Source organism: Carcharodon carcharias, chromosome 18, assembly GCF_017639515.1.
Source record: "Carcharodon carcharias isolate sCarCar2 chromosome 18, sCarCar2.pri, whole genome shotgun sequence".
Classification (NCBI taxonomy): Eukaryota; Metazoa; Chordata; class Chondrichthyes; order Lamniformes; family Lamnidae; genus Carcharodon; species Carcharodon carcharias.
In genome coordinates this window covers 37,657,864-37,681,102 of record NC_054484.1, presented here as the reverse complement: position 1 = coordinate 37,681,102, position 23,239 = coordinate 37,657,864, and the positions used below count along the sequence as shown (strand labels likewise).

Here is a 23,239-nt window from a genome sequence, read left to right as displayed (position 1 = left end):
CAGGACTTGGCCAGCTCAGTCAGTAGTGGTATTACTGAGCCACTCTTGGACATTGAAGATCCCACCCAGAGTACATTCTGCACCCTTATCACTCTCAGTGCTTCCTCCAAGTGATGTTCAACATAGAGGAGCATTGAGGGAGGGCGGTACGTGGTAACTAGCAGGAGGTTTCCTTGGTTTGACCTGATGCCATGAGAGTTCATGGGGTCTGGAGTCAATGTTGAGGACCCCCAGGGCAACTCCCTCCCAACTATATACACTGTGCCGCCACATCTGCTGGGCTTGTCCTGCTGGTGGGACAGGACATACCCTGGGGTGGTGATGGCGGAGTCTGGGGCATTATCTGTAAGGTGTGATTCTGTGAGGATGACTATGTCAGGCTGTTGTTTGACTAGTCTGTGAGACAGCTCTCCCAAATTTGGCACTAGCTCCCAGATGTGAGTAAGGAGGACTTTGCAGGGTCGACAAGGCTGCGATTGCCATTGTCATTTCCGGTGCCGGGTGGTCCGAATGGTTTCATTCCTTTTTTGTGATGGTTTGTTACAAATGAGTGGCTTGCTAGGCCATTTCAGAGTCAACCACATTGCTGTGGGTCTGGAGTCACATGTAGGCCAGACCAGGTAAGGACAACAGATTTCCTTCCCGAAAGGACACTAGTGAACCAGATGGGTTTTTACAACAATCAACAATGGTTTCATGGTCATCATTAGACTTTTAATTCCAGATTTTTATTGAATTCAAATTCCACCATCTGTCATGGTGGGATTCAAACCGGGGTCTCCAGCCCGTTACTCTGGGTCTCTGGATTCCAGCAACAATACCCCTACACCATCACCTTTCCCTTTTTACAGATGCAATGTAAGGATCTATGGTGTCACTTCACTGCATGTCATTATCCTCCACAAATCTAGCAGCTATGTGGGCTTCCAAAGTGTGCCTGCCTTGTCTGGCTCGTGCGAAGGCCTCATCGCCGCCATTGTTGCCTTCGAGGACTTCAGCACCCTCAACACTGTTGACCTCCTCCTTATCGGAAGAGATCTCCAGCTCCTCCATCTCCTCCTGAGCCAGGTCCTCTCCCCGTTGCAGTGCCAGGTTGTAAAGGGTGAGGCAGGCGGTGACGATGTGTGACATTATATTGCAGGGCTCCACCAGACCGATCCAGGCACTGGAACCTCATTTGCAGCATCCTGATGGTTTGCTCCACCAAGTTGCGAGTTGCAGCATGAGCCTCGTTATACCTTGGCAGTGCTGCGGTCTGAGGCTGACACTCAGAGGTCACCAGCCATGTCCGCTGCGGGTAGCTCTTGTCCCCGAGGAGCCATCCATGCAGCCTCTGTTGACCCTGGAATACATCAGGGACCTGTGACTGACTGAGAATGTAGGAGTCATGGACTCTCCCTGGAAACTGTGCGTAAACCTGCAGAAAGCATTTGTAGTGGTCGCACACCAGCTGTACATTCAGCTACTGGAAGCCCTTGTGGTTGACATAATTGACCCCTTGTTGTGGTGGACATCTGAGTGCCAGTGAATGCAGTCGATGGCACCCTGCACCTGTGGGAAACCTGAGATCTGGGCAAATCCAATTGCTCTTGCATCCTGGTTCTCCTGATCCCGGGCAAAATGCACAAAGTTATGTGCCCTCACGAAGATGGCATCTGTGACCTCATGGATGCATTTGTGAGTGGAGGCTTTAGATCCCACAGAGATCACCTGTGGAACCCTAAAAGGAATCATTGGTGTACAAATTGAGCGCTGCGGTCACTTTAATGGCCACTGGCAGAGGATGCCCTCCACGTCCCCGTGGTGCCAAATCCTGCAGCAACTGGCAGATGTGACTGACCAATTCCCTAGACACTGGTTCTCGGTCATCTGCAGAAATGAATGGCGGTGTCTGTAGACCCTGGGTCTAGCTTGGTGTTGACCAGCGACTCTGTGGCTCTTCAGCAGCATGTGCAGGAGCCCCAGCTGTCCTTTCTTCCGGAGGGTGATGCTGGTCCTCCCTTTGGCAGCCAGGCACCTCCGTTGCTTTCTTCTCCGTCATCTCCACTCTCTGTATGCCACAAGGCATACATCTAGTTCACCAGGCTCCATGCTCCTGTACTTTGTATCCAGGAGAGCTTTTTAAGCCAGTTCATAGAAGGTCTTACAAGAAAGGGGGCGGTCCTGGGCTTAATTTTAGGGAATGAAACTGTTGGCAAGCGGTAGAAGTATCAGTGGGGAGCATTTTGCAGATAGCGATCATAACTCCGCTAGATTCAAGGTTGTTATGGAAAAGGACAAGGAATGGCCAGAAATCAGAGTTCTAAATTGTGGGAAGGCTGATTTTAATAAGGTTAGATATAATTTGGCCAGAATGGACTGGGAGCAGCTACTTTTAGATAAATCTGCATCAGAGCAATGGGACTCATCCAAGGAGGAAATAGGGAGAGTACAGGGCCAACATATTCCAGTTAAGACAAAGGGTGGGACCAACAAATCCAGGGAACCCCGGATGTTGAGGGATATACAGGATTGGATAGAGAGAAGAAGGGAGGCTTATGGCAGATACTGAGGCTTAAAACAGCGGAAGCCCTAAAAGAGCATTGAATGTGTAAGGGGGAACTTAAAAAAGAAATTAGGAGAGCAAAAAGGGGGCATGACAAAACATTGGCAAGTAAAATAAAGGAAGACCCCAAGTTATTTTACAAGTACATTGAGAGTAAGAGGATAAGGAAAGGGAAAGAATACGGCCCATTAAGGACCATAGTGGTAATTTGTGTGTGGAGCCGGAAGACGTAGGTAGGATTCCAAGTGAATACTTTGTGTCGGTGTTCACGAGTGAAAGGGACGAAATGGTTATGGAAATCAGGCAGAAGGACTGTGATATAACTAAAGAAATTAGCATAGAAAGGGAGGAGGTTCTAAGTGGTCTGGCAGGCTTAAAAGTAGATAAATTCCAGGCCCGGATGAAATGTATCCCAGGCTGTTGAGGGAGGCAAGGGAGGAGATAGCAGGGATGCTGGCAATAATTTTCAGTACCTCTTTGGCCACAGGAGAGGTCCCAGAGGACTGGGGGATAGCCAATGTGGCACTGTTATTCAAGAAGGGAGGAAGGGATAAACCAGGGAACTACAGGCCAATCAGTCTAACTTCAGTGGTGGGGAAACTATTGGAAGCAATTCTGAGAGACAGAATTAATCTACGCTTGGAGAGGCAGGGATTAATCAAGGACAGTCAGCATGGTTTTGTTAAGGGGAAGTCATGTCTGACCAATTTGATTGAATTTTTTGAAGAGGTAACCAGGTGTGGAGATGAAGGCAATGCATTTGATGTAGTCTATTTGGACTTCAGCAAAGTTTTTGATAAGGTCCCACATGAGAGACTGATAACGAAGGTAAGAGCCCATGGGATCCAAGGCAATTTGGCAAATTGGATCCAGAATTGGCTGAATGGCAGGAAGCAGAGGGTGATGGTCGAGGGGTGTTTTTGTGACTGAATGCCTGTGTCCAGTGGTGTTCCACAGGGATCGGTGTTGGGTCCCTTGCTGTTTGTGGTATATATAAACGATTTAGACTTGAATGTAGGAGTGTTGATTGGTAAGTTTGTGGATGACATGAAAATTGGTGGGGTGGTACATATTGAGGAGGATAGCCTTAGATTACAGGAGGAAATAGACAGGCTGTTCAGATGGGCTGATCAGTTGCAAATGGAATTTAATCCAGATAAGTGTGAGGTGATGCACTTGGGCAGGACAAACAAGACATGGGAATACACGATGAATGCCAGGACCCTGGGAAGTACCAAGGATCAGAGGGACCTTGGTGTGCATGTCCACTGGTCCCTTAAGGTAGCAGAACAGTTAGATAAGGTGGTTAAGAAGGCATATGGGATACTTGCCTTTATTGGCCGAGGCATAGAATATAAGAGCAGGGATGTTATGCTGGAACTGTATGAAACTCTGGTTAGACCACAGCTATAGAGTTTTGCGTGCAGTTCTGGAATCCGCATTATAGGAAGGATGTGATTGCAATAGAGAGAGTGCAGAGGAGATTTACCAGGATGTTGCCTGGGCTGGAGAGTTTTAGTTATGAGGAGAGATTGGATAGACTGGGGTTATTTTCCATGGAGCAGAGGAGATTGAGGGGGGACATGATTGAGGTGTATAAAATTATGAGGGGCATAGATAGGGTAGACAGGAAGGAACTTTTCCCCTTGGTGGAGGGATCACTAACCAGGGGGCATAGATTTAAGGTAAGGGGCAGGAGGTTTAGAAGGGATGTGAGGAAGAATATTTTCACCCAGAGGGTGGTGGGAACCTGGAACTCACTGCCTGAAAGGGTGGTCAAGGCAGAAACCTTCGTAACATTTATGAAGTAATTGGATGTGCACTTGCAATGCCATGGCATTCAAGGCTATGGGCCTAGTGCTGGAAAATGGGATTAGAATAGTTAGGTTCTTGTTTGACCGGTCCAGACTCGATGGGCTGAAGGGCCTTCTTCTGTGCTGTAGACCTCTATGACTCTACTCCACCTTTAGGATGAAAGAGAGAGCTGAGTGAGTTAGCTTGGGTATAAGAACCTCTCTTGATTAAGCCTCCAGGCCCTTTTATGCATCCCAGAAAGCGCTTGCCACCATTTGAATGGCCAAAGATTAGTGCGCTGCATGGTTTCCCGAAACTCCAACCACCTCCATCCCACTCCACCTGACCAATTGGTGGCAGCCTTGCCCATTGGACTGCATGCTGTGCTCTCAGTTCAAACACAGGCATTCTTCTAACTGACACTGCATGATTGCACTGTTAGCTTGAACCATGGGGGAGACTGATCCAAACCAGGATGATGACGTTGCAAGGGGCTGTGAGCGCCTCCACCAGTGACTGCTCAATAGCCAGCTTTAGCAAGGAGGTTGGACAATGTGCCCAGTTGTCCAATGTTTCTGCAGTCCATTAAAATGCTCATTAGTTTGCAATCTGTGCCCAAGGCGTGAAAAGCTCTGGAGCACTTGGTGGCACTTGCATGCTTCTGCGTTGCTTGAGTGGCCAGATAAGCTTGAGGCCTGACCCCATACATTTTAATGTGGCTGCATCTGAACTGTCTCAGCTGTAGAGGAATGGTCACTTTACACAAGTGTAATGTGTGGCTGCTTCCTTCCCCCACACACCGCACGTGCTTGTGCACTACTTTCAACTGCAGGGCAGGCCTAACCGCCCCCTCCAATGTGCTTCTACCTCAGGGCAGCCCTTATCCCCACCCTCAAGTCACCTCAGCCGCATGGCAGCCCTTGCCCCCATGCTTCCAACGCACTTGAACTTTGAAGTCCAACAGGCGACCCGGTTGAGTGCTGTGCAATGTTACTGTGTACTCACTTCCGAGTTCCCCCCAAACTGCACGCTTTTTGTATGCTGTTGTGAAACACTTCGGCATGATTACATGCTGATGAGGGTGGACGATCCAGCAGAGGGGACTTTTTTGGCAGGTAATGATGTGCAGATGTATTTCAATGAGGTTGCCAATGTCCGATGGCAGGAAACGCAGCCAGCCATCAACGGGATGAGGAAACGATCACAAACTGGTTTCACGACATCATGAAACCCATTTTTGGCCTTCTTGTCATATTGTCCACTCACGCCGTTGAGCACACCCGACGCAAGTGGGCACGGACGATTCCACCCATTAACCCTTGTTTCTCTCTCCACAGATGCTGCCGGATCTGCTGACCTTTTCCAGCAATTTTTGTTTTTATTTCAGATTTCCAGAATCTTCAGTATTTAGCTTTTATCCTGGAGTGCTGTGTGTACTTACTTAAGTAGGGATATACTGGCTTTGGAGGCAGTTTAAAGAAGATTCACTGGGCTGATTCCTGGGATGAAGGTGTTGCCTTATGAGGAAAGGTTGAGCAGGTTGTGCTCTGCTCATTGGGGTTTAGAAGAATGAGGGGTGATCTTATTGAAACATAAAAGATCCTGAAGCAGCTTGACAGAGAGGATACTGAGTGCATTTTTCTCCTCATGGGGGAATCCAGGACTGGGGGCACTGTTTCAAAATAGTGGGTTGAAAGATGGTGTTACGATCCTGTTAGGGACCATTAATATTTAAAGAAGAAATCTGAACATACAGCAATCAACTGACAGAACTATACCACAAGATTTCATGTTTTTTAACAAAAACAAACTTTGTAATATTTATAAAGAGAAATTAAACAAAGCAAGTATCACTAACTTAGCACTATTGTTTATAAAGAATGATGCTATTGTCATGAAACTAACATTTTTTTCCATTATATTATTGTGGTTTTTTGTAAAATAGGTTTTTTGTACTGACCATATTGGCAACATAAAAGATTTTTATAACATGGATTAAGTAAATTTACAAAACCATATAGAACATTGGACTTTACAGATTAAAAAGAGAGAAGCATATATAAAGAAAATTGAAGGCTATGTTGTGGGGCGAAGTCAGATCTAAAAGGAGTGTGGAAAACAGCTTTGGGGAAGCCTCCAGCCATTGTAGAAGTCTGTGGTGTCCAGTAACCAAAGGTGGAGGAAAACCTTTGGAATTCCGCTGTTGAGTGGGTTCTGTGGTAAACTTGCTGACATGCTATTTAAATTTAAAATCTATTTTTGACTGTTGCTTTAAAGGGGGTGTGTAGTTGGGAGTCAGGTTAATTAGGAATTTTTGGATTTGTTACAGTATTAAGTAACTGTAATCTTATGTATGTGCTTGAAATCTTTTCTTGTGTTAATAAATGTTTTAAGTTAATTTTTAAAATGTATAAAGGTGTTTGTAGACTCATAACTTCTGAATTCAGTGCACATATCTTCTTGTAATAAATATAAATTCCAAAACCATTGTGATAGTGTGGCCAAATTTCCCTTGTGGATTTGGTCTGCCTGGCAGACATCATCTATCACATCATAACAGCTATGAACTCAGTTGTACTTTTTACTTCTCTCCAAGAGTTCCCGTATCTTATGAAATCTTAAAGGTTCATTCACTTTTCCTGGGACCAAGCCAAAAGTATGCCACAGCCCTCCAGAATTTACTTTAATTCTCCTTAGTGTTCTAGATATTCCTTGAGGTACAAATTTCATGGGGATCCTTCCATTAGCTTGTGGCTAAGTGACCCTCTAATTTTCTTTAAAGACTTTGTGGCAGTGGACTTTTCAGCTCCTTGTCCTGGTTTTGAACATATATAGATTTTTTTTCCTTGTCTGCTACCAGAGCTTCTGCATAGCTCTTTCCAAGCTAACTATTCAAGCTGACTGCTTTCTGCCACAAGGCTGTGTGAGGACCACTGTAGATTTCTTCCGCTAGCTGCAAGCTAGAGCAAATCTTCCAGCTGCTTTGCCCTCACAAAACCAAAACTGAATTGAACATATTCTGTGAGCAGACACACAGATAAATTAAACAAAAGAACCTTCTAACCACGGCTCCATCTTGAATCACTATCTCTATGGCAATGTGGCATGCTTTGGGATAGGTTCAAATAGACCTTTAAACAATTTATTTTACCTTCAACACAACTCCTTGATTCTACAACCCCCCCCCCCCCCCGCCCAACACCTAAAATTAAATTGCTAATGGATGTAATTGCCCTCTCTCCAGACTCCTTGGCTCTATTACAGACTTATAGATGGATCATTAATTGCTCAAGATTTTCACTATCAACTCTGACCATGCAAGACAAACATAGGTTAGCTTTAAAGTGTAATAAACCCAGGCTTTTTTGAGTTGCCTTTACATCAGAGTTACTTAACCGTTTCTCATTCAGGTGCCCCTATTTGTCTACAGTTAAAATTTTAATTTCTAAATCTAAAAGTTACATTCTAAAACATATAAACAATGAACTAGACTTTTGCAACAGTGGAGATGAGGGGAATTTATTCTCTCAGAGGGTCACTAGTCTTTGGAATTCCCTTCCCCATTGAGCAAAGAAGACTGCATCATTAAATATATTCAAGGCTGAATTAGACAGATTTTTGACTGACAAGGGAGTCAAGGGCTGAATGGTCTCCTCCTGCCCCTATTACTTATGATCTCCTGATTCCCAGGCTCTAATTCCTCACTTACCTGAGTGCTGCTGTGATGCTAGCATTGGTCTGATCATCATTTACTCTTTGCTCTCTGGCTTTTTGTGACATGCCAGTTTGATGTTAGTGAGACCTCAAAAATGGCATGTCTGAATGTCTATCCTGAAGATGTCTGTGGCAGACCCTAGTTGCATTTTTACCAGTAGCCAAAGATGATACAGGCAAAGATATGGGAACATCCTTACTGCCTGTTGACAGGGATATATAACTCAGAAATATAGCTAGGAAAAAGAAAAAAAATGGGGAGAAAATCTGACCCTCATTTAACAAAAGCATAACATTGGCTTCCTGACTGGAAACATGTATGAATGCATATTGGGTGAGGGCAAGATTGGATTTGACTACGATAGCCGGTCGACACTTACTGTCAAACCTTGCATCACATTTGATTAATAGCCACTTGGATGAGGTAATAGACAGAATAAGGTAGAGCTGCCTGTTGAATTTTGTCCCAGGAACTTAATCACTGCCTCAGGAGAAGTGGAGAGCAGAGAAATTTAGGGAGAGAAAATAGGACCACAAAGGGCATGAGCATCTGTTATAAAAGAAATACAAAGGCAAAACATAATAACCATCCTAAGACTTGCTAGTTGGAATGCACAATTGGCATATACACAAACCATTATATTTTAACTGATATGATGCAGCTGTACATCCCCAATACCTTTATATGCTCCATGTTTAGAATCAAAACTGACACCAACAAGAAAAGGAAATAGAGAACGGACATGGTGGAGTATTCATCCATTTATGGGCTCACAATGGACTTCTTTTTTCAATCGGTTAGGGCAACACTTGCTGCTTTTCAAATCTGGAAGAAAGAAACAGGAAAATTATGCACTAATTAAACCTGGGCAGCTGCCCATCTTAGCGTCTGGGTGCTTATTTGTATAATATAGCAGCATGATTGCAGGAAAACATTTGAGCAGCAATGAATTCTTTGCCGTTAGGCTATCATAAAGAAGGTAAATGGGCCCTTGGCTTTATACCTAGAAGGCTTAGAGTACAAAAATAAAGTTACTGTTTAACTCGGAGATAATATTAGTTAAGTTGTAATTCAAGTGCTAAAGCTACAGCTTTTGGCACTGGAAAGGTATAGTAGTAAAGGGAAAGGTGGAACATAATTCACTAGAATATTAGCAGGGTAAAAGATGACAGTTGATGAAATTTGAGAAGTGAGCTTATTCTTCCATAGAACAAGTTAACAAGTGGTCTGATAGTGGTCTTCAAGGTTATGATCAATAGAATGGGAATGAAATTCAGTCTCTGTGGTAGTGCAAAATGGACGATATTGAATCAGCAGCTTGTTTTACATCCTGCCAGCTTTCTATTCTATTGAAGTTAATAGAGGAGGAGGCCAGCACCATATAAAAGTGACTGCCAATTTGCTCTTGCCTGCATTGTGCAACCGCCAAACTTGAATTTCAGCCTCAATGTTTGAGGTGATAATGAGAAGGCTCAAGTGTAAGCTAACTAGCAGAAGAATTGAATGAGAGGTTAAAATAAAGGGCGAAATTTACTGTTCTGGAGACGGGATGATGGGTAGGAGAATTGGCATGATTCCCGGGGCTAGCTCTTACCCCAGATCATTTGCTTTTCAGCTTATTACTTATGCATTGGTGTGGAGTTCATTGAATCTCATAGGGCAGGCACTGATTCTTCCACCCTGCCATTACCTTATGAGGTTGAAGGTTCTGGCACCAAAATTAAAGGGCACCCACGCACACATTCACTTACTGCAGGCCAGGTGTGGGCTAAATGTCTCAGTTAGCATGATGTCCAAATGAATAAAACCATCTGCACCATGTTTAGTGATGCCTCCCTTGAGACACTCCTCCAGGCCACCCAGGACAGTCGGGAGGTCCTGTTTCTGAGAAATGGGAGCAGGAGGTCGACAGGAGGTTGATGTTGGGAATGGCATTAAACAGGAAATTAGAGATGCATGTAATAAAGGAACATCTGTAATTATGAGTGACTTTAATATGCATATAGATTGGGCAAATCAAATTAGCAACAATACCGTAGAGGAGGAATTCTTGAAGTGTATACAGGATGTTTTTCTGGACCAATACATTGAGGAACCAACGAGAGAACAGACCATCCTCGACTGGGTATTGTGTAATGAGAAAGGAATAATTGGCAATCTAGTTGTGCGAGGGCCCTTGGGAATGAGCGACCATAACTTGATAGAATTCTTCATCAAGATGGAGAGTGACATAGTTGATTCTGATACTTGGGTCCTGAATCTTAATAAAGGAAACTACAATGGTATGAGGCGCGAGTTGGCTATGATGGATTGGGAAACATTACTTAAAGGGATGACAGTGGATAGGTAATGGCAAACATTCAAAGAGTGCATGGGTAAACTGCAACAATTGTTTATTCCTGTCTGGCGCAAAAGTAAAACAGGAAAGGTGGCCAAACCATGGCTTACAAGGGAAAGTAGAGATAGTATTAGATGCAAGGAAGAGGCATGCAAATTGGCTGGAAAAAACAACAGACCTGAGGATTGGGAGCAGTTTAGAATTCAGCAAAGGAAGACCAAGGGATTGATTAAGAAGGGGAAATAGAGTATGAGAGTAAGCTTGTGGGGAACATAAAAACTGACTGTAAAAGCTTCTATGTATGTGAAGGGAAAAAGATTGGTGAAGACAAATGTAGGTCCCCAGTCAGAAACAGGGGAATTTATAATGGGGAACAATGGAATGGCTGACCAACTAAGTACATACTTTGGTTCTGTCTTCACAAAGGAGGACACTAATAACATATCAGAAATGTTGGGGAACACAGGGTTTAGTGAGAGAGAGGAATTGAAAGAATCAGTATTAGTAGGGTAATGGTGTTGGGGAAATTGATGGGATTGAAGGCTGATAAATCCCTAGGGCTTGGTAATCTACATCCCAGAGTACTTAAGGAAGTGGCCCTAGAAATAGTGGATGCATTGGTGGTCATCTTTCGAGATTCTATAGACTCTGGAACAGTTCCTACAGATTGGAGGGTAGCTAATGTAACCCCACTATCCTAAAAAGGAGAAAACAGGGAATTATAGACCAGTCAGCCTGATGTCAGTAGTGGGGAAAATTCTAGAATCCATTATAAAAGATTTAATAGCTGAGCACGTGGAAAACAGTGGCAGAATCGGACAGAGTCAGCATGGATTTATGAAAGGGGGATCAGGCTTGCCAAATCTACTAGAATTTTTCGAGGAAATAACTAGTAGAGTTGATGAGGGGGAGCCAATGGATGTGCTTTATTTGGACTTTTAGAAGGCTTCCAACAAAGTCCCACATAAGAGATTGGCATGTAAAATTAAAGCGCATGAGATTGGGGGTAGTGTACTGAGATGGATAGGAAACTGGCTGGCAGACAGGAAACAAAGAGTAGGAATAAACGTGTCTTTTTCGAATGGCAGGCAGTGACTAGTGGGATACCGCAGGGATCGGTGCTGAGACCCCAGTTATTCACAATATATGTTAATGATTTAGATGAGGGAATTAAATGTAATATATCCAAATCTGCAGATGACACAAAGCTGGGTGGGAGGGTGAGCTGTGAGGAGGATGCAGAGATGCTTCAGTGTAATTTGGACAAGCTGAATGAGTGGGCAAATGCATGGCAGATGCAATATAATATGGATAAATGTGAGGTTATCCATTTTGGTAGCAAAAACAGGAAGGCAGATTATTATCTAAATGGCTATAAACTGAGAGAGGGGAATGTGCAACGAGACCTGCGTGTCCTTGTACACTAGTCACTGAAGGTAAGCATGCAGGTGCAGCAGGCGGTAAAGAAGGCAAATGGTATGTTGGCCTTCATAGCAAGAGGATTCGAGTACAGGAGCAGGGATGTCTTGCTGCAATTGTACAGGGCCTTGAAGAGACTGCACCTGGAATATTGTGTGCAGCTTTGGTCTCCTTATCTGAGGAAGGATGTTCTTGCTATAGAGGGAGTGCAGTGAAGGTTTACCTGACTGATTCCTGGGACGGCGGGACTGATATGAGGAGAGATTGAGTCGATTAGGATTATATTCGCTGGAGTTCAGAAGAATGAGGGGGGATCTCATAGAAACCTATAAAATTCTAACAGGACTAGACAGGGTAGATGCAGGAAGGATGTTCCCAATGGTGGGGGAGTCCAGAACCAGGGTTCACAGTCTGAGGATATAGGGTAGACCATTTAGGACTGAGATGAGGAGAAATTTCTTCACCCAGAGAGTGGTGAGCCTGTGGAATTTATTACCACAGAAAGTAGTTGAGACCATTTTATGCTTTCAAGAAGGAGTTAGATATAGCTCTTGGGGTGAAAGGGATCAAAGGGTATGGGGAGAAAGCGGGAGCAGGCTACTGAGTTGGATGATCAGCCATGATCATAATGAATGGCGGAGCAGGCTCGAAGGGCTGAATGGCCTACTCATGCTCATAATTTCTATGTTTCTATGTAAACATGACCACACTGGCCTGGGAGGAGGTTGTCAGGGAGGTCAGCACCCATGAACCCCAAAGAAGGACTGCCCTGCAGTGCAGGAAGAGAATAAATTATCTCATCCACTCCGCCAGGTTAAGTGAGCCTTCTGCTCACTCCAAACTCATTTTCATAAGGGCATCAGGCAGTCTAAGGGTTACAGTCCACAGGGATGTCACACACTACCAGCAGATGGGACATCAGCGCTGATTGTCTGGCAGCTACTTTAATATCACCATCATGCTTATCAGTAAGGCACAGGGATAATCATGGGAGATTTTAATTTACATATAGACTGGAAAAGTTAGGTGGGCAAATATAGCCTAGATGAGGAGTACATTGGATGTTTTCAGGATAGATTCTTAGAATAGCATGTCCTGGGGCCAACTAGAGAGAAGGCTATACTAGACCTGGTATTGTGCAACGAGATGGGATTAATTAATGATCTCATAGTGAAGGCACCCCTAGGTAGCAGCAACTACAATATGATTGAAATTTGTATTCAGCTTGAGGGTGAGAGGAGTGGATCTGAGACTAAGCTTTTAAACTTATATAAGGGAAATATAAGGGCATGAAAGCTGAGCTGGCTAAAATGAATTAGTAAATTAGCTTAAGGGATTAGGTCAATTGAGATGCAGTGGCTAATATTTAAAGGGTTATTTCAGAATGCACAGAATAGATACATTACAATGCATAAGAAAAATACAAGAGACATACCATCTGTGGTTAGAAAGGTTAAACAGAGCATCAAACTTAAAGAAAAAGCATATAATTATGCAAAGACAGGTGGCAGGTCAAAAGATTGGGCAGAATATAAGGAACAGCAAAGAATGACTAAAAGACTAATAAAGAGAGAAAAATTAGAGCATGAGAGAAAGCTAGCTAGAAATATAAAAACAGATAGTAAGAGTTATATAAATATTTTAAAAATAAACAAGTTAACAAAGTTAGTGTTGGCCCTACAGAAAGTGAGACTGGAGAATTGATAATGGAAAACAAAGAGACGGCAGATGAATTGAACAGGTATTTTGCATCAGTTTTCACTGTAGAGGATACAGATAACCTCCCAGAAGCAGCTATAAACCAGGAAATGGAAAGGAAGGAGGAACTCAGGAAAATTACAATCACCAGGGAAGGGTACTGAGTAAATTGTTGGAACTGTGGTTTGGCAAGAGCCCAGGTCCTGATGGACTTCACCTTAGGGTCTTAAAAGGAGTGTCTGGTGAGATAGTTGATGCACTGGTTTTAATTTTCCAAAACTCCATAAATACGAGGAATGTATGAATAGATTGGAAGATAGCAAATGTCACTCCATTATTCAAATAGGGAGGGAGACAGAAAGCAGGAAACTACAGGCCAGTTATGGTCGAAGCTATTATTAAAGAAGTTATAGCAGGGCACTTGGATAAGCTCAGGCAAAGGTCATCAGACAGAGTCCACATGGTTTTGTGAAAGGGAAATTGTGTTTAACCAACTTATTGGCATTCTTTGAGGAAGTAATTTGTATTGTGGATAAGGGGGAACTGATGGATGCAATGTACTTAGATTTCCAGAAGGCATTTGATAAGTGCCCCATCAAAGGTTATTGCGGAAAAATAAAAGCTCATGGTATAGGAGGTAACATATTGGCATGGATAGAAGGACCTGAACCATTTGCAATTTGTATAAATGACTTGGATGAAAGGAGTGAAGGGATGGTTTCCAAATTTGCTAATGATCAAAGATAGGTAGGAAAGAAAGATGTAAAGAGGACATAAGGAGACTACAAACAAATATACATAGGTTAAGTGAGTGGGCAAAAATCTGGCAAATGGACTATGATGGAAAATTGTCCATTTTTGCATGAAGACTAAAGGAGAAGCATATCATCTAAATGGTGAGAAATTGTAGAGCTCTGAGGTGCAGTGGGGTCTGGATATCCTAGTGCATGAATCACAAAAGGCTAGTATGCAGGTACAGCAGGTAATTAGGAAAGCTAATAAAATGTTATCATTTATTGAAATGGAATAGAATACTAAAGTAGGGAGGTTATGCTTCAGTTGTACAGGGCACTAGTGAGACCACATTTGGAGTTCTGTGTACAGTATTGGCCACCTTATTTAAGGAAGGATGCAAATGCATTGGAAGCAGTTCAGAGAAGGTTTACCAGACTAATACCTGGAATGGGTGGGTTGTCTTATGAGGAAAGGTTGGGCAGACTAGGCTTGTATCTGCTGGAGCTTAGGAGAGTAAGAGGTGACTTGATTGAAACATGTAAGATCCTAAGAGGTCTTGACAGGGTGGATGTGGAGATGACATTTCCTCTTGTAAGAGAATCTAGAACTAGGGGGTCACTGTTTAAAAATAAGGGGTCGCCCATTTAAAACAATGATGAGGTGAAAAGCTTTCACTCAGAGGGTCATGAGTCTTTGGAACTCTCTTCCTGAAAAGGTGGTTGAAGCAGAGTCTTTGAATATTTTTAAGGCAGAGGTGGATAGATTCTTGGTAAGCAAGGGGGTGGTAGGTTATCGGGGGCAAAGCAAGCTTGAGGGGCTGAATGGCTTACTCCTTGTTCATATGTTCATATCTCCTGTAAGATCCTGCACAAACAGTGTCTTCAGCCCGTAATGGGTAGGACGCAGCACACACAGCAGGCATGTACACTGGATGGACCCTCACTGGCTTGTTGGGGGATGCCAATCTCGCCTTCAGTGCAGAACGATCCCTTTCCTCTCCAACCTGCTTGGCCGCCTGCTCCTCATAGTGGGTGTGTCCTGAACCCCAACATCTCCCCACTACTTTGAGATCTCTCCCTCTTATTGTGGGAAATCTTGTCCCGCATAAAGACAGATAGGTAGGCTGTGAGCACCACGGATGAAAGAGCAGTTCAGAAGCATGCATGCCTACTGGTTTGTTGTTATGTCCTGTGCTCAGTGCTATTTGTCTTAAATTATTTTGTTTTTGATAACTACTGACAATTATTATTTATATCAACCTCTCATTCAGTTGAGGCACCGCTATATCTTTACTTAAGTGCTACATTCTGATGATGCAAAAATCAGAAGTCAATAATTAAAGAAATGTTTTGTATTATTCAAAAATAAATTATTCTGCTTCAACTGCTAAAGTCGCTTTGATAGTAAAAACTGGGCAATATCAGATCAGCCACTTGTTTACATCTTTCCTGCTTTTCATTTCCTGGGCCAGAATTTTTACCTCGTCGGGCAGGCTTGTGCCCGACATGAGGGAGCATAAAATGATGTGCGATGACTTTGGGCGAGCGTCCTGATGTTATCGCGCACTCACACCATATTTCTGTCAGTGGGCGTGCGCAGGAGTTGACAGTGCACCCACTGACAATTAACAAGCCCATTAAGGCCATTAAAGTACCAATTAAACATAATTTTTCACTGCCCATCCAACCTTACGGTTGGCGGGCAGACAAAAAGGTCAAGCGGCCTTTCCAATTTTAGGAAACCTCATCCACGGGCAAGAGGAGGTTTCCCACAGCAATTAAAAATAAAATTTTAAAGTTTTTACTTTTCATTAATAGCATGTCCCTGCTCATGTGACAGAGTCACAAGAGGTTATATGTTCGTTAACGTTTTTAAATGATTTTATTTTTGATTTTTTTATATCTTCAGTTCCTTGAGGCAGCTCTGTGCCTCAGGAATCTTATCCTGTGCGCTCTTACGCGCATGCACAAAGTTCCCACTCACCCTCTTCCCCTACCCCCGACACAGGCAGCGCTGAGCACTGCAGCCCACGTTTCATGCGGGGCAGGCCTTAATTGGCCTGGCATCATGAAATCACAGTGCAGCCTGATCGTGGGTGGCAGTCGACTACCTGACCACTCCTGCTCACCCCTGCCGAGCCCGCCCGACGAGGGCAAAATTCTGCCCCTGAAGTTGGTATAATGGGCCTTTGAAGATGCAAACAGGTGAACAGGTATGAGGCCCCCTTCCAGAGGTTGAGCTGTTACTTCAGAAGCAGGATTTTTTGGTCGGCGTGCGGGCACGTTTGGTGGGCCCAAGAGTGGCTCGGATATGGACCGCCGACCATGATGGGACCCCGATCACAATTTCACACTGGCTAGCCAATTAACAGCGTGAAGCGCGCACTGAAGTGCTCAGTGCTGTCGGGAGGAAGCGGGAGGAAAGTGGGCACTGATGTAAGCGCGGGTGCGGGGGAGTGCTGAATGAAAGCTCCATGAAGACAGAGAGCTGCCTCAGGGAGCTGAAGACTTTAAAACCAATAAATAAAGTTTTTAAAATCTGGAAAAAAATGTTCACAATCACAATGCATCACAATCAGCCACCTGAACATATACATGATAAAAATTCTGTCCATAGGGGTTAGGGATCGCCCTTTTCAGACAGAGATGAGGAGAATTTTTTTTTCTCTCAGAGGGTTGTGTGACTTTGGAACCCTCTGCCTCAGAAGGTGGTGCAGGCGGGGTCATTGAATAGTTTTAAGGCAGAGGTAGATAGATTCTTGTTCAACAAGAGAATCAAAGGTTATCGGAGTTACATGGGAATGTGGAAATCGAAACACAAGAAGATCAGCCATGATCTTATTGAATGGCGGAGCAGACTTGAGAATGGTCTACTCCTGTTCCTATTCCTTATGTTCTTATGTTCATACATTTTAACTTTTAAAAATTTAATAATGGAAAGCTCATCCCGCCCTTGGATGAAAAATGTAAAGTCTGCCTGGCTGATTCGCCCGTTCTCAACCATAAGGTTGGGCGGACCACGAAAAATCGGAGACAATTACAGCTTTAATTGCATAAATTGGCCTCTTCATTGTCGGCGGGCACGCTTCAGACTTTTGTGTGTGCCTGCCGATCGAGCTATCGCACGAGCGCAGGTTGACGTCGGTATGCTCGTCTGACATCATCTCACGCGATTTTGCATCTGTTCGGGTCAGGCATGCACCCGCATGCCGACCTAAAAATTCTGCCCCAGGATAGCAATGTCTGGTGATGTGTTACAATTCACTCAGGGGGTCCCAGTTGCTGTGGCAACATACAATTTTATATGCATGTTGTAACCTGGAGCTATGGATAGTGATGGTTGAGGCTCCAATGTTCTATCCATTACATGTCTGACCAGGAATCTCCCCTGCTCTTATTTCCTGCCATTGATTTGCATTGGACGGATTTACAGGTTGATATTCACCCTGTTTGGCCACATTATTTTTATGTCTTGCGTCTATGAGTTCACTAGCTGAGAAAACTCTAATTGCACGCCTTCATATACTCTTGTTAGTTGATGCTCGCTATCAATATTGGAGAGAGACCAACGTAAGAGCAAACTGTGATTGTTTATTGCAACGGAGGGCAGAGCACTAAATCCTTGCGTGCTCCCACAGCCACCTCCAGCTCTCAACTTACAGTTAACCAGTGGCCCCCGTTTTACATTGTTTGGTCAGTACTGTTGCATGGTTAGTCTACTTTCATTCTCCTAAAGGTACATGGTAGTCCACTTTACCACATTCCTCCCCCTTTATTTAAAAAATTCAGCTGACAAACTTAATAACATGTGAACTATTTGTAATAATAACTATTTACAAATCAAGTCTCTCAGGAGGCTTCCTTGGATGTGTTGAGCATCGCAGTTCAACAACCTCGGCTGGTTTTTCCGAGACTTTCTTTTCATGGGATAGTTGTCTACCAAGTTCTTCAGTGGAAATTGGAAGGGTTGTCTCCCTGACCCCTTCGGATCCCACAGGCCCCACCGGTACTTCCAAATTATGTGATCTGTCCTCTACATGTGGAACAGATTCAGGCGTACATGAAGACTGCATTTCTTCTTGTGGGGCTGGTGTTCTTTTGCGGAGATGATCCACATGTCATGTAATTATTTGGCCATTTACTGATACATTATAGGAGAGGGGTCCAGTTACTGCACTCACCTCGCCTAACAGCCAATTAGACCCATCTCCAAAGTTCTTCGCAAAGACCGCATCTCCCACTGTGAAAGTTCTTTCGTGACTGCGACTATCGTGGCATTCTGCACCTCTTGGCTTTCCTCCACCCTTTCCTCTAAATTCGGCTGGATAAGAGTCAGGCAGGTGCAGAGACGTTTCTTCTTTAGTAGATCTGCAGGGGCAATGCCGGTGTGTGTGGCGTGGTCTGGTGTGCGAACAAGAACTGGAACAACCTCGTGCTGATGGAGTCCCCTTCCACCTTTTTCATCCCGGGTTTAAAGGTTTGGACTGCCCGCTCAGCCATGCCGTTCGATACTGGGTGGTCGGGTGAGGTTTTGATATGGGGAATGCCGTTAAGGATTGTGAACCTGTGGAACTCCCCGCTGGTAAAAGCAATCCCATTGTCAGACACAAGGACCTCCAGCTACCCATACACTGCAAAACTCTGCCGCAAACGATCTATGGCGGCAGCTGACGTGGGCGACCGGACATCATAGACATGCATCCATTTGAAGCGGGTGGCGAGCAGTAAAAGGAAGATTGTGCCCAAGAAGGGTCCCACGTAATTGACGTGGAGGCGCATCCACGGCAGCCCCAGCCATTCCCATGGGTGCATTGGAGCTAAGCGGGGACGTTTGCATCTGCTGGCATTGAGGACAGCTTTTGACCAGGGTTTCGATAACCGAGTTCATGCCTGGCCACCACAAATAGCATCAGCATTTTGCTAATGCCCAGATGAACGATATGTAACTCGGCTAATAATGGCCTTCTTGGGGGCACGATAACCCATGCTGCCCAGAGTAACATACCATCCTAGCAGGAGACTTCATATTTGCGATCAGAATAGTGATTCATCTCATCAGATTTAGGTCCACCTGACAAACCATTCAAACCTGCTCCAAGACCATAAGACCATAAGACATAGGAGCAGATATTAGGCCATTTGGCCCATCGAGTCTGCCCCGCCATTCAATCACGGCTGATAGGTTTCTCAGCCCCATTCTCCTGTCTTCTCCCCGTAACCTTTGGTCCCCTTACCAATCAAGAACTTATCAATCTCGATCTTAAATACACTCAATGACCTGGCCTCCACAGCCTTCTGTGGCAATGAATTCCATAGATTCACCACTCTCTGGCTACAGAAGTTTCTCCTCATTTCTGTTCTAAAAGATCTTCCCTTTACTCTGAGGCTGTGCCCTCGGGTCCTAGTCTCTCCTACTAGTGGAAACATCTTCCCCACGTCCAATCTATCCAGGCCTTTCAGTATTCTGTAAGTTTCAATCAGATCCCCCCCATCCTTCTAAACTCCGAGTATAGACCCAGAGTCCTCAAACGTTCCTCATATTTAAACCTTTCATTCCTGGGATCGTTCTCGTGAACCTCCTCTGGACCCTCTCCAGGTCCAGCACATCCTTCCTGAGATACGGGGCCCAAAATTGCTCACAATATTCTAAATGTGGTCTGACCATAGCCTTATCAAGCCTCAACAGCACATCCCTGCTTTTATATTCTAGTCCTCTCGAAATAAATGCCAACATTGCATTTGCCTTCCTAACTGCCGACTCAACCTGCAAGTTAACCTTAAGAGAATTCTGGACTAGGACTCCCAAGTCCCTTTGCACTCCAGATTTCTGAATTCTCTCCCCGTTTAGAAAATAGTCTATGCTCTATTCTTCCTACCAAAGTGCATGACCTCACACTTGCCCACGTTGTATTCCATCTGCCACTACTTTGCCCATTCTCCTAACCTGTCCAAATCCTTCTGCAGCCTCCCCGCTTCCTCAATACTACCTGTCCCTCCACCTATCTTTGTATCATCTGCAAACTTAGCCAGGATGCCCTCAGTTCCTTCATCTAGATCGTTAATGTATAAAGTGAAAAGTTGTGGGCCTAACACTGACCCCTGCGGAACTCCACTGGTCACCGGCCGACATCCTGAGAAGGACCCCCTTATCCCCACTCTCTGCCTCCTGCCAGACAGCCAATCTTCTATCCATGCTAGTACCTTGCCTCTAACACCATGGGCTTTTATCTTACTGAGCAGCATCCTGTGCGGCACCTTGTCGAAGGCCTTCTGGAAGTCCAAGTAGATAACATCCATTGCCTCTCCTTTGCCTAACCTACTCGTTACCTCCTCAAAGAATTCTAACAGATTTGTCAGGATGACCTCCCCTTGATGAAACCATGCTGACTTTGCCCGATTTTACCATGCACTTCCAAGTATTCTGAGATCTCATCCTTAATAATGGACTCTAAAACCTTACCAACAATCGAGGTCAGGATAATCGGCCTGTAATTTCCCGTCTTTTGCCTCACTCCCTTTTTAAACAGGGGGGTTACATTAGTGATTTTCCAGTCCTCTGGGCCCTCCCTGACTCCAGTGATTCCTGAAAGATCACCACTAACGGCTCTACTATCTCTTCAGCTATCTCCTTCAGAACTCTGGGTTGTAATCCATCTGGTCCAGGCGATTTATCCACCTTCAGACCTTTCAGTTTTCCTAACACCTTCTCCTTGGTAATGGCCAGCATACTCACCTCTGCCCCCCAACTCTCTTGAACTTTGGGAATGTCACTTGTGTCTTCCACTGTGAAGACTGACGTAAAGTACCTATTCAGTTCCTCCGCCATTTCTTTGTTCCCCACTACTACTTCTCCAGCGTCATTTTCTAGCTGCGCAATGTCCACTTTTGCCTCTCTCTTACCCTTTATATATCTAAAAAAACTCTTGCAATCTTCTTTTATATTACAGGCTAGTTTACCCTCATATTAAATCTTCTCCCTCATTTCTTTTTTAGTTGTCCTCTGTTGGTCTTTGTAGGCTTCCCAATCCCCTGGCTTCCCACTGCTCTTCGCCACATTGTGTGCTTTCTCTTTAGCTTTTATGCTGTCCCTGACTTCCCTTGTCAGCCATGGTTGCCTCGTCCTCCCTTTAGTATGCTCCTTCTTCCTAGGGATGAATTTTTGCTGTGTCTCTCAAATTACTCCCAGAAACTCCTGCCATTGCTGTTCCACTGTGTTTCCTGCTAGGCTCATCTCCCAGTCAATTCTGGCCAGCTCCTCCCTCATGCCTCTGTAGTTGCCTTTATTCAACTGTAATACCGTTACATCTGATTCCAGCTTTTTCCTTTCAAATTGCTGGGTAAATTCTATCATATTACGGTCACTTCCTCCTAAGGGTTCCTTCACCTTAAGCTCCCTTATCAAATCTGCCTCATTACACATCACTAAATCTAGAATTGCCTGTTCCCTAGTGGGCTCCACCACAAGCTGCTCCAAAAAGCCATCTCGTAGACATTCCACAAATTCCTTTTCTTGGGATCCACTACCAACCTGATTTTCCCAGTCTAACTGCATATTGAAATCCCCCATGATCACTGTAACCTTGCCTTTCTTACACGCCTTTTCTATCTCCTGGCGTATCTTGTGCCCCACATCCTGACTACTGTTCAGAGGCCTGTACACAACTCCCATTATGGTTTTTTTACCTTTGCGGTTCCTCAACTCTACCCACACAGATTCTACATCATCTGACCTTACATCATTTTTTGCTATTGATTTAATTTCATTTCTTCCTAACAAAGCAACCCCACCCCCTCTGCCAACCTGCCTATCTTTTTGATAGGATGTATATCCTTGGATATTTAGCTCCCAGTCCTGATTCTCTTGCAGCCATGTCTCCGTAATGCCCACCACATCATATCTGCCAATTTCAACCTGCGCCACAAGCTCATTTACCTTATTTCGTATACTGCGTGCATTCAGATACAACATCTTCAGTCCTGTATTTCCCGTCCCTTTCTCATTGTCGTCCGTTTATCTGATGTGCTTGAAGTTAGATTCCTAGCCCTTTCCAAACACTCTGTCCTATTTTGTGTTCTGGAGACTTTAATAGCCTCTCCTGGGCTCTCCTTTCTTTTCAGTTTTTGCATAATTTTCCATGAAGTTGAATCCACCACCCCCCCCTCCCCACCCCCCCAACTCACGCTAACCTGCTGCTTTGTTTCCTATTAGTCATACTTCTTGGAGTTTTACCCTTCCCTCCCCCCACCCCAACTTTCTAGTTTAAAGTCCTGTTGACCACCCTATTTACCCTTTTCGCTAGAACATTGGTCCCAGATCGGTTCAGGTGGAGACCGTCCCAATGTTACAGATCCCTCCTGTTCCAATACTTATGCCAGTGCCCCACGAAATGGAACCCCTCTTTCCCGCACCACTCCTTTAGCCATGTGTTTACTTCTCTTATTCTGGCGTCCCTATGCCAATTTGCACGTTAGACAATAGTGCGTTCCGGCTTGCCCATTCATGGATTTGTCTGGTCTGAACAGGGGAGGAATCCAGGAAATTTAACACAAAACCAGTTCCAGGGGCATTGGAGCCTCCCCGTTATCAGCTGGCAGGGGAAGGCGGTTTAGTGCATCAGCATGTGGATTTGACTACCCGAATGGTGAACAAAAGTGTATTCGAAGGCAGCTAATATTAGTGCACATCTCTGGATGTGATAGGTTGTATTGTTTTGTCTTCTCCAAATAATCCCAGTAGGGGCTTATGGTCAGTTATAATATGGAAATGGCAACTGTGGAGATATTGATGAAACTTCCAGCTGCTGAACACAATAGATAAGCCGTATGACCCTCCTTCAGAGCTGAAGAGAAATGGAAATGTGATGAAAATTTATACTGTTTGGGGGTTGGGGCAGGTGGAGCTGGATAGAAGGCAAACGATAGGTGGGGACAAAGGAGGAATTGACAAAGATGTCATGAACTAAAGGACAAAGGGAGTGTTAATGTTAGTGGTTACT

At 44.5% G+C, this 23,239-nt stretch overlaps 1 protein-coding gene across 1 annotated transcript in view; it reads right to left on the bottom strand.

Annotated features, from left to right (window-relative positions):
- Positions 1 to 19,022, bottom strand: part of LOC121290432 (NXPE family member 3-like) — a 73,671-nt gene extending 54,649 nt beyond the window's left edge. The window contains exon 1 of the mRNA XM_041210869.1: positions 18,874 to 19,022. Coding sequence (XP_041066803.1) covers positions 18,874 to 19,022 — 149 coding nt within the window. The remainder of the gene's footprint in view (positions 1 to 18,873) is intronic.
- Positions 19,023 to 23,239: the final 4,217 nt, after the last annotated feature.